General features: G+C 34.6%; 1 protein-coding gene across 4 annotated transcripts; it reads right to left on the reverse strand.

Annotated features, from left to right (window-relative positions):
- Positions 1-1,301: 1,301 nt before the first annotated feature.
- LOC109020466 (aspartic proteinase Asp1-like) lies at positions 1,302-5,374 on the reverse strand. Of its 4 annotated transcripts, none has more exons than XR_004798495.1 (10): positions 4,934-5,372; positions 4,010-4,127; positions 3,687-3,913; positions 3,239-3,472; positions 2,990-3,128; positions 2,720-2,914; positions 2,532-2,604; positions 2,353-2,440; positions 2,126-2,262; positions 1,302-1,564 (listed from the first exon to the last, which is right to left on the reverse strand). XR_004798495.1 is itself a non-coding variant. In XM_019002930.2 (9 exons), the coding sequence occupies exons 1-9, from the start codon at positions 5,131-5,133 to the stop codon at positions 2,178-2,180; spliced, it is 1,359 nt and encodes a 452-aa protein (XP_018858475.1). In that variant the 5' UTR covers positions 5,134-5,372; the 3' UTR covers positions 1,942-2,177. The 4 variants fall into 4 exon arrangements, 2 of the variants coding, with proteins under 2 accessions (XP_018858475.1, XP_018858483.1); XR_004798496.1 differs by having other exon boundaries at positions 1,475-1,540; XM_019002930.2 differs by lacking the exon at positions 1,302-1,564 and having other exon boundaries at positions 1,942-2,262.
- Between the last annotated feature and the right edge of the window lie 6,465 nt (positions 5,375-11,839).

Consider the following 11,839-nt stretch of genomic DNA (forward strand, 5'->3'; position numbering starts at 1 on the left):
CATAAGGACTTAAGTGAAGCTATGCATTTTGGGAAGCAACGGCTTTTAACAGAAAGGGAGATCAAAATGGTGAGTAAGGAATTAAGTGAAGCTGTGCATTTAGGAGATAAAAGGCATCACGCGGGAGTGAAGGACTATACATTGCATTTAATCTTAGTTGTAATAAAATGACTACGTTTAATTTTGTAGCATAGAACGAGTATAAGAAACTGGAAACTTATATAAGAGTGCTTGTTCAGACTTGTTAAAATTGAAGTTCATTCGGAGGTTGGAGGTTCCTCGAAAGCTCCAAGAATAAAGAATTGAGTTATTGGGTTTCTTTTCTTTCTTGTTCAAAGTCATGTATTGTTTTTCTCTGCTCTTGGTTGTGTTCTTGCTGTGATTGAAGGAAGCCCATGACAAAACCTCCAAGAACATACGGAGTTTTAACAAAACTTCAACTTTTTAGCAATGCTACTCTCACCTACATCATGAGGGAAGAAGGCACTTTCAAAGAGAAAATTGATTACAAACTTGACAGTGCAATTATCAAATTCTACCCATCATAAACCCCAGGGAAAAAAGATCTGGATGTAGCAGAAGGTAAATTATACAGATCTTTTTTAGTTAGATGCCAATCTATAAGACAAAGCAACTAGAATACGCGCAAGGAGAGAGAAGGCAATTGTTATCATTGCACCAATATTATATTGGCATATCACGAAGAGAGAAGTGCTATAACTATAAAGACATAAAAATAAACCGATAAATTGACATGATTTGATGAAAATACAACGTTATTTCAAATGAAAAAATATAGATGAAATGGAACAATAGTACCAAGTTCCAATATTTTGAATACCGTACCGGATGATGTACCGGTCAAGGCATTGGAACGAAATATTTCGGTACCGGTACCGTTTCAGGATAGCGTTTCGAGATAACATTTCGGAATACTCGATATATAAATAAATTACATATAAAAATTATATTCTAAAATAATAGTCTATATATAAATAAATTATATATAAATATATATAAAAATTATAAATAATCTAGTCTGAATTGTGGGTTAAAAAATAAGTTTGTAATTTGAAAAAATGAAAAAAAAAACATTGGCCGAAATATCGGCCGGTATAGGTCGAAATTGAGGCCAGTACGTCCGGTACCGGCCGATATTTTGGCCAGTACGAAATAAATATAGTACCTGTACCGGCCAGACGGCTGGTAAGAAAAATTTCGGCCATACCGGCCGGTACGGTATGAAATTTAAAACTATGGTACCAACACATTTGTCCAATGTAATGTTGTTTGATATAAAAGCAATAAAAAAGTTGTCACAAAGGTGGTTTCTGGAATTGTCGACTAAATAGATCGTTTAGTAGGGGTACACTGTAGAGGACTCTAAGTTGAAGATGTTGCTGAGGATTACAATCTCATGTTGTTAGTTGGGGAAGCATGGAGCTCTTGAAAAAGGAGAAGTCAGAGCTTCGTATCGTATTGCACGATAGTGCGTTCTTCTGGTGGAGCTTGTAGAGCATAACGCATAGCGCCAAGGAAGCTGTTTGGCACTTGAACTTGTTATCTACATTCGTTAATAACAATGTCTCTTATTTTATAAATGAATAAAGTCAAATATGAAGTGCATGTCACTTTGATCTATTAATGAATGGGATATAAGCGATCAAAATCCTGCAATATTGAATGATCACACATGAAAGTGTTATAGGAACATTGATTGTAATAAGAAATTTAAAATTTCAAAGAGAAAATATAAATAAATAAAAATTAATGGCTTTGATTATTTATTCTTCCCAAGCCATAATTTGCTTCATTTGAGGGGAAAAAAAGCATTTGGGTCTTTCAAGAGTGCTATGCGAATAGAATGAGATAAGATGAGATTGAAGCATGGATCCGAACCTATGTCTGATTGAATTTAAGCTCGTAGGAAAAATTGAAAAAGATTGTATCAAGTTAATGCCGGTGCATTTGAATTTATGAAATGTTAGTAACCAACATATGTATGGAATATACCCATTTACATTTGCTACCTTCTAGACAACACTATAAGATATGAATTCTTGTTAACCTTCTATGACTAAACGAATGCAAGTAAACAACAACATACAGGATACATTGTCTATACTTTTGCCTATTCTTCTGCCTTGAAGCTTTTTGCTAGCCACTTATTGATCTTCTCATGAAGCATAAGTTGCAGGGAAATCCTCAGGTAGAATAAGTGCATAATGATGAGAAAAACCTTCACTAGAATCACGATCCGCACTGTTAATGAACAGAAAAGAAATTCCTGTAAGAAAAGCTCTCCGCAGAATCACAGTAAAGTAAGAGTATTAGGAGATAGTGGTTCAGGACCTTGGAAGCCTCTCACAATTTGCAGGAGTCCATCCAATTTGCTGCTTTTCATTGTCATAAATCACCATTTTGTCTTGCAAAGATATGTCTGACAAATGAGAAAATAAATTAGTGCAAACTGTAGCATTGTGTCTTTGTAATAATCATCCAGAAGCATTTTGCTTTAGAGGGCTTCTTACCTCCAATTATGTTTAGATTCTTGAGTCCTACTTCGGTGCCATTCAAAATTCCCAAGCATACATTGCCTTGTTTCTGAAAGTGAACTTGTTAGACATGTTTCATAACCTATTTCTCTATCCACTATACTGCAGGAAACCTAATGAAAAATCAGAGAAAGCTATAAAAGGGATTTTCAGTAAGTGCTTACTGTAACAATAAGATATGCTTCAGGTGCTAATTGTAGCTGAACATTCTTGGCATGTGTAAAGCTCAGTATTAAAGGCTTGAAGTAGTTCTTGACATCACCAACAGATTTGAAAGGCTTTGTGCCTTTCCAGCAGATTGGGAGTGATTGGTCCTCTGGTGCATCCTTCAATGGCTTTCCATTTAATTCTTTTGTCAGCTGAGATAGGGGATAATAGTCAGGTTTTGCTCATAAGAACAATTTGTAGAAGAATGCAAACCTTTGCATTCTCACCAGATTGACTGTGGCTCGGTAAGCTTGGGAATTGAAGTATGTATAAGAACTTCCACTGTCAAAGACAACGAGGAGACCATTTACCCCAGTAGACTTTCCACCAAAAAGAAGTTCAGCTGGTCCTGATGTGTAGTGGTACCTGAAATAGATCATCTAGCATGAATTCTTTGTGAGTGCATGATGATCCTACACACATTGCAGGAAAAAAAGAAAAAAATGATACAAGAAGGGACGTTGGAGGTTGCCTACTCCGGAGAATTGCGTGAAGTTGGCAACCATATGATTCCTGAAGAAGGGACAAGGTCATCTCCAAAGAATAAGAATCCTCCCCGTCGTCCACTTAAACAGTGGCCTACTACATCCCGTGTTAAACCCATAGTATGCAATTGTGACACTATGCTTGCTTTACCATTGCCGAGGCCCAAGACTCCCGCTGTGGATGGTGGAGAGTGCGGCCCCGAATATTTTTGGTCATATCCACACCTGCAGACAAGAGGAACAGCATACGGCGGCAAACATGGCATTAATTAAACATGAATTAGAGGTATAAAGCTCAAGCCATGCCAAAAGCTGACCAACTTGCATTTTTGTTTTTCTTTTTTCAAAAAGAATGCTTTCAGGATTCACATCCTGTTATTTTTAGTAACCAAATTAACATTGAAAGTGCCCATTTTTTATAAGAGAAACTGATACGCACCCAAAGGCCAAACGGGGACCAATGATGGAGCCATTGGTAAAGCGAAGGGGAAAGTAGTCCTTGACCAGCACACCAAGGGAAGATCCATGATCAGCATATGTGACCACATAGTCGCACTGCTCATTAGGGTCCTTCGCCTTCTGGTTTCCCGGGTAGCGCATGGCAGCGCACACAGGATCTGCATAAGTGACAACGTTATTGTTCGGTTTATAAAGTCGATTACGGGGCTGCACAAGGAAACGACAACACACAAAAGAACTCGGTCAGCACATTATTAGAACCAGATGGTTGGATTATTTTCTTAGTCTAATGTAAAAATTAACCTTGGTGCAACCGGTACAAGGTGCATCGCATTGGACCCAAGTGAGGTCACTGCCAGAATCAATATCAAGGTCGTACAGCTTAGGCGGATGGCCTATCTTGAGGGTTACAAAGTAGTACCTGTCAAATTCAGAGATATAGTTCCTTAAGCTTTTTAATAAGCATAAGTTGAAAAGCCCATTTAAAACAGGCACAAAATGAAGTTATGATACCTTCAACTCTTAGACGGGGAAAACTAACATACAGATGGTAAACAAAATAAAAACTTATGGGAAATGCAGCCTTAGAAATGGCTTGTGAAAGTCTGATGCAAGAAGTTGAGTTTGAAGGAGAAATCAAATAACGTTAGGAACATGACCATTTGAAAAATCGGTAGAGAAAAAAAAAAGTACTGTAACGTTTCAGCATCCACAATAGTTGCTTTATATACTCCGTTCCATAATGAGGGCATTCGCAGCCATATCACCACTAATAAGGGAAGAGAGTGCGCGAAAACCATGTGTTGAATCTAATAATTCAAACAATAGAATAGTGAAATCATCACAGAATCAAATTTCAATATAAAATCAAACAAACAGCAGTGAAATATATATTAAAAAGAAAACCAAACAGGAAATCAATTTAAGATCACTTTTAGAGAAAATTTGTAAGATAACTTGAAAATTAAGCTAGTCCAACAGATTAGGCAAAATTGAGACAAAGGGGTTAGGTATTCTATAATTCAAAAGATAACGAATATTCGAACATTCAACCAAGTCAACAAATTGAAGCCTCGAAAACTCAAACGAACACACCCATACAAGAAATAAAAGAAAAGGAAGTAGAAGTAGAAAATGAACAGGTCCCAAAATTGAGCAAGAAATCAGCGGTGCGGCGTTATGATTAAAAGCTTCCTAAGAATCCAAGTAAAGAATCAAAAGCCATACCCAAGAGGATAAACGTTTCCTTGAACAGGAAAAATAACTGAAGAGCCAAAGCGATTAGGGGATGCGAGGTGGACGGACTTTTTCTTGCTCTGAGGGTGCTGATTGGAGTCTGAGAAACAGCCTGCAGGGAAAGTTGCGAACATACCCAGAAAGAAAAAGGCCGTCAACGCCATCATAATTGTCTGCCCTTTCTCACCCATCTTGACCTGCTTTTTCAATTGCAGACAAATTGCGTTTCTTTTGGATCAGAGAACAGTTCAAAAGGTTTAGGATTCCACTGTCTTGTCTGATTCCTGAGCTTATTTATATACATGTTTTCTGTCACAAAATACAGTTGGGAATTTTAGAAAGTGTTTTGCGGGACGTGGGAAACAAAGAGAGAGATTTGGATCCCATGGGCAGTCACATCGCCGGAGCGCAGGAGCAGCGTTATAACGCGGGTAGTTGTGTAGTCAAAGGTCGAAAACGGCCTTCACTTGTTAGGGGCCCACCTCATTACTTGTTGTCGCGTCTTTGTTCCATCAAAGTTTGAGATAGAAGACGAACGGCCCTCACTTTGCATTGACTATGTGCAGTTTAATTGGTGAATAGAGGGAAGGTTAGGAACAGGAGAGCTTCTGTATGTACGTGTGGTGACAGAAAGAGGATAACTTCGATATTAATGTCGGTAAAGATTTTTCTGAAAATAAGGGTCGACAAAGTAAGCATAAGGTTTGTAGATAGGGCTGTCATCGAATTGGAGTTGGTATTTAACTTATCGAGCTCAGGTAGATTCGAAATATTCTAACTCGCTTTTTTTTTTTTTTTTTCTTTGTTTGATCTTGATTCGATAAGATAATTTTCAATTTAAGCTCGAGCCCGTTCCACAAATAAATTCGAGTCGAGTCGAATTCAAATTGTTTATCTTTTTATTTTTCGAATAAGATTTAATAATTAATAAAATAAATAAATAAATAAAAGAACTAATATTAAATTTATATAACTAGCAAATAGAATCTCTATTTAATTATAAAATTTTAAAAAATTTATAAATAATTAATATCTAACTAGTTGATATTTATCTAAAATAATAATATATTATATGCCTACACTTAATATGATAGCATATATCTATTTTATATATGGTTCTCATATACTAGTATATAAATTATTAAATTTTATTAACTAATTATTATACAAATTATAAAATATACATATGAAGTATATTCACTATATAGACATAAGTAATTAGATTACATATTATATATTTAATTATAAAAGTTGTATGCTTATGTTATTTGCTAATATATATATATAGGTGTATGTATATATTTATCAATATATAAATGCGTTTTAATCGAGTCGAGCTAACGAGTCGACTTGAACATAAATGAGCGGGCCTTAACGAGTCTTAGCCGAGTCGAGTTGAGTTTTATTGGGTATGTATCATTTACAAATCGAGTGGGTATCTACTTTCACGATTGAGTCTTTTTTTTTAACAAGTCGAGTTCGATTCGAGTTTAACCGAGCGGGCTATCGAACAGATTAGTTCATTTACAGCCCTAGGTGTAGATGAGTTTGATGAGAGATCCATTTTTACTTTATGTTGCGGAATTCTTAAGGCCTGATTTGGTTTCGAGAAAATTTTAAATCATTTCATCACATCTCATCTCAACATCTAAGTATTATTTAAACACAAACATTTTTCAATTTCAAATTTTCAACTTTTTCATGTAATCATTACAAATTTTCTAAATTTCTAAACAAAACACAAAAAATAATTCAATTTTTTCAAATCTCAAAATAAAAATAACATTATAACCCTATTTTAACTTTATAGTTTTCTTATTCAACTTTTTTTTCTCTTATTTCTCAAACCCTATAAAAATCTTAATTCAAACAATTTCACTATTATTCACAAATTATCTCCCTACTATTCACAGATTTCTTATTTCATCTCATCTCTTTTGTGTAACTAAACGAGGCATTAAGTCTTTTATTGGTCTGTCCTACAAGTGTGATGACGTATAGTCGTGAGTTTCAAGCAATCTTTAACAATTGGATTAGGTTTAGATCGCCTCTCTCCATTATTTGAAATTGAGTAATGATGTATACAAATTCTAAATACACAAATGTAGTATGACGCCCCCAGATTTTCGCTTAGGATTTGATGGACTCTGAAGCGTTGGGACTTGCAACATAAGGTTAATTGCTCATGTTCATGACAGTTAAAGATGCAATATACCTAGTAGGCATTTAGCAATGTGCAATATTCACAGCAAATAACTTTTTTTTGAGTAATACCATGTACTAGATATGACATATCCCAAAGTAACATAAGCATACTTCATAATCATATAATAACAAATGCCCAAAAATTACAGTGCTTATCCAAAAGATCTGTAATAATATGAGTACTAGATACAGTGCTCCTTAAGTACATTAATAAACTATCATAACTACTAGGCTAGCGTAATGACTGGCTTGCGCAATTCGGATAAGATATCCATAATCCTATCTAAGAATGAGAGCATCAAAGTAATGAGCTCTTTGTCATTGCGTCATGGCCTAATTGACCTCATCCAAGGGATCCCCTGCTAATTCTCTAGGTCCTGACACCCGATCTACCATTCCGGGAGGAATGGTAGTTGGGAATACCAAGTGAGATTCGATTACAATTTTAGCAAGTTAACAACCAACTTAAACTAGCAGTTTACAAATGCATGCATGATAGTAAAAAAAACATAAATGTTGATGTGAACATGAATGAGCGTGACATGAGTTGACAAATAGAATAACATGTGCTGACATAACTTGGAAACTGACATGGACTGAACTGAACTTGAACGTGAATTAAACATGACGTGAACTGAATATGAACTTGAAATGTTTTTCCATAAATAAACTGGTTAACTAAACATGACATGTGGATGCTACACAAGTCCACTTAAGCCATGTGCCCCTGCTCGTATTGCATCAGATCACAAGTATCTGCACCAATAGTGAGTAGTTGAACATACGCAACACACCATAGGTATCTCTCCATCTTCTACGAGTAAGTAATGTACCAATCCTATAACAGGTATCTGCACCTATTACGAGTACATATAACATGTAATTGAGTTGTGGTTGGCACCACCAGTGTTAGTGCCTGACTCTGCTCCAACAGCTCGTTACTTAGATCTCATTCAAAGCCTGTTGACGGTACTTTGTCAACTCAAAAAATTTGACACCTAATTAAACACTCCAGCTTGAATAATGGAGTTCCAATAGGATAATGCCTTATCCTAGCACTTGGGGTTGTGACAAACATAAATGACTCTGACTTGAAAATATTATTTTTTGTGACATACTCTATACATGCAACATGACGTAACATAAAATAAAATGACAGATGACATAGTATAACATGACGTGACATGTAAGTGTGACTAATAACATGGTATAACATGGCCTGTAACGGTTAAATATGGCATGACATGATATGACATAACATGTATATAAGCATAACAGACATGAATGATGTTTTCTTACCACCTATAATGCCCCCAGATTCTGCTTGGGATCGGACAAACACCTGAAATGTCTGGACATGCAACAAAGGTTAACTGCCTTAATTTATGATAGTTAAAGATGCAATGCACCTACCATGCATTTAATAGTATGCAATATTCATAGCGGATAATTTTTTTCTTTGAGCAATAATATGCACCAAACTAAAGATATGCGAAATACTTAAAACTAATCCATACATATTGAAATGCTAAACATCCATGATTACAGTACGAGTCTCAAAATGACTGTAATCTCAAAAGTATGTGAGACAGAACTCCATAATTACATCACCAAAACATAATTATTGGGCTAATTCGTTGAGCAACTCACGTAACTCGATTAACGATGTTGTAATAATGTCTATAAATCTAACTATGGAGGCCATAAGCTCTGCCTCGCGTTGGTGTCGCCTAATCAACCTCCTCCAGTTTGCCAGGCTTCGTTCCCTAGCCCTAACACATTTCATACCATTCAGGGGGAATGGTAGTTGGGACTACCACGGTGAGATTTGAATACAAATCTCAGAAAGTTAATAGGAAACTTAACATGTAACATGGCATGAGCTGATATGACTTAAACTGAACATGGATTAAACTTGAAACTTGATTGAACATGAACTGACTTGAACATGAACTTAACGTGAACTTGAACTGAATAACATGAGCTTAAATAACATGAAATTGAACTTGAATAATATGAGCTTGAACTTGAAATACATCAACTTGAAATTTTGTTCAATAATTAAACATGATTAATAAACATGAAATGTGGGTGCTACATGGTTTCCCTTGAGCCATGTATCCCTACTGGTCACTGTATCACAACACAGGCATCTACACCAGCAGTAAGTGCGTTATCATACGTGCTAGTTTACAAGTATCTGCACCTGCTGTGGACACACGTGATGTACTTATTCCGTGTAAGATATCTGCACCAATACAAAGTACGTATAACATGAAATTGAAATGTGTGGGGCACCATCGGTATTAGTGCCTTCTTCGCTCCGGTGACCAGTTACTTAGGCCCCATTTTGAACTTTACATTGTCAACTCATGAGATTTTGCACTAGTTTAGACACTCCAGAGTAAACTAAAGAGTTTCACTAGGATATTACCCATCATAGCACTTAAGGTCATGATAAATGTAAACAGACATGACTTGACTTGAAAAATTGTTTTCGATGTACACGAACTGTACTCGAGACATGATGTGACATAAAACAAAAAGACAGATGCCCTAACATAATGTAACGTGATATCAACATAAAATGCATGACTTGACGTAAATGAAACAAACATACAGTGTATACGTAACATGACATAATATGTAACAGACAATCATTACGTAACATGTCATAACATATAACAGATAACATTATGGCTTAACATGTGACAAATAACTTTACATGACAGAATATATAGTCTAATAGACAAATATTTTGTGTCAAAATAAATAGTGTAACAAATACATATGTCCTGACATAAAATAACATGCGTAACACATATACATGATGTAACAAGGCATAACATGGCATATAGGATAACATAAGTACATAAACAATAGTTTTTTACCCATCACACATACATAGTAATCTGACAATAAGTTAGAATCTAACTTACAATGATTGTCGCGTTTACGAGAAAAAGCACGAAACATGAGAAACTATAAGTATGGATTCTAAATGTTAAAAACTTCATCACTAACAACTTAGAAACATGAAAAATTTTGACTTAGAGTAAAATTAACATTTTACCCTCTACATGTAGGAAAATAACCATTTTACTCCTAACTTAAGGACTTTGCATCCTAACTACAAAATTCACCAAAAGTTACATTCCACATGTAAATTTAGTCCTAAATCCAAATATATAATTTTAAAATTTTAAAACAAATTACAACCATGACAAATATAATTAGGCAAGACACTTTGACTTTTGTTGCAATTCTATCCATCTCATTCCTCATACTTAAAACTGAAATATTGTAACATAGATTATCACATCCTATCCTATGCTTGAAAAGTATATTGAAACAACCAACAAAAATCTACATCATAAAAACACAAAACCTTTTAGCAAAAGTTTCAAACTTTAACTAAAAGCATAACCTTTGATTCACAAGGTTTGGTCTCCTTTTAAAACATTTCCATTTATTTCTAACATACCCATAAGAAATTTCATCTTCTGAATCATCATGTAAAAATCACCAAAAGTCACAAATTGATCACCAAACTTTCGGCTTCAACACTTAAACTCAAAAATAGATTTTCTCAAAGTTTGGTTTTTATCAAACCACTTGATCCGAAACATACCATGACAAAAGTCTCAAACCAACAACATCACATGATTTAAAAATATGTTCTAAAGTAGATCCAAATATTAAACTTAAGATCACATGGTAAACCAAAACATGGATCTAACCACAATACCTCAACTTTATGGCCTAACCGAGTCTTTTAATTCATAAAAAATCATATATTAAACCAACATAAAAAAATCTGTAAAACTAACCTCCTAACATGTAGATCATCATCATATAAAAATATTAAAGTCATTGGAGTAAAATTAAATCACAAAAGATCCAAGTTTTCATAAAACAGAAACTATTTTACTTTATGACTGTAAGAAAAATATTTAATCAAAAGCTTATAACATGCAATGAATCCTTAACAAACATTCATATAAACATGTTAACTACACTTAATGAGTGTGCGAAAGTGCATTCTAAATATCCTATTATTGGACTAAAATGCTAAAATGTGAATGGAAATCATAGAAATTAATATGTATTCTTGAATTGAGTTTCTATTTACTTTAGGATACTCCTGAGCATATTTTTATATTTAATTTCAGAGTTTATAAAAGAACAAGTCAAAACCCAGTTAAATTTAAAGGACTTTTAAGTGGGCAAGACGTTAGAACAACGTAAGAACTTTCAACGAGTGTATGACTCTTCAAATAAGGATACTGATGGGGTTTGAGAGTAATTCAAATCAAGAGAAAAAGTCAATCTGAACTTTGCTAGAAGATAGCCTGTACATACTTTAGTATTTTGATCTTAACGTTCTACTCAAATATTAGATTGATACTTTTCTTGATGGGTTGAAAATCTATCTTAAAGGGCTACAAATTTGCCTCTAATAAGAATTTCTAAATTTGAACTCCTAAAACGCATACGTGGCTTCCAAGATGAGTCCTAAAATTTAGGTCATTTTTTATGCGGAAATATGAAGACATTAGGGTTTATTTCCTACCCTATATGAGCATATCATTAGCACGAAGTTGAGTTTTTTTAGAGAAGGAAGATGGCTCAGAACTGAAGAACGAAGAGACAAAATTTAGTTCCATGGCCGCCATTTGCTTTATTTTTCTC

The sequence above is a fragment of the Juglans regia genome, chromosome 15, assembly GCF_001411555.2.
Source record: "Juglans regia cultivar Chandler chromosome 15, Walnut 2.0, whole genome shotgun sequence".
Lineage (NCBI taxonomy): Eukaryota > Viridiplantae > Streptophyta > Magnoliopsida > Fagales > Juglandaceae > Juglans > Juglans regia.

What these genes read in the sequence shown, in the direction of transcription:
- LOC109020466 (XM_019002930.2), bottom strand. Translation starts at nt 5,133, where the DNA reads ATGGGTGAGAAAGGGCAGACAATTATGATGGCGTTGACGGCCTTTTTC. An exon ending in ACTTCACGCAATTCTCCGGA is followed by an intron (nt 3,129 to 3,238) that starts GTAGGCAACCTC and finishes GATCTATTTCAG; the next exon opens with GTACCACTACACATCAGGAC. An exon ending in AAGCATATCTTATTGTTACA is followed by an intron (nt 2,605 to 2,719) that starts GTAAGCACTTAC and finishes GTTCACTTTCAG; the next exon opens with AAACAAGGCAATGTATGCTT.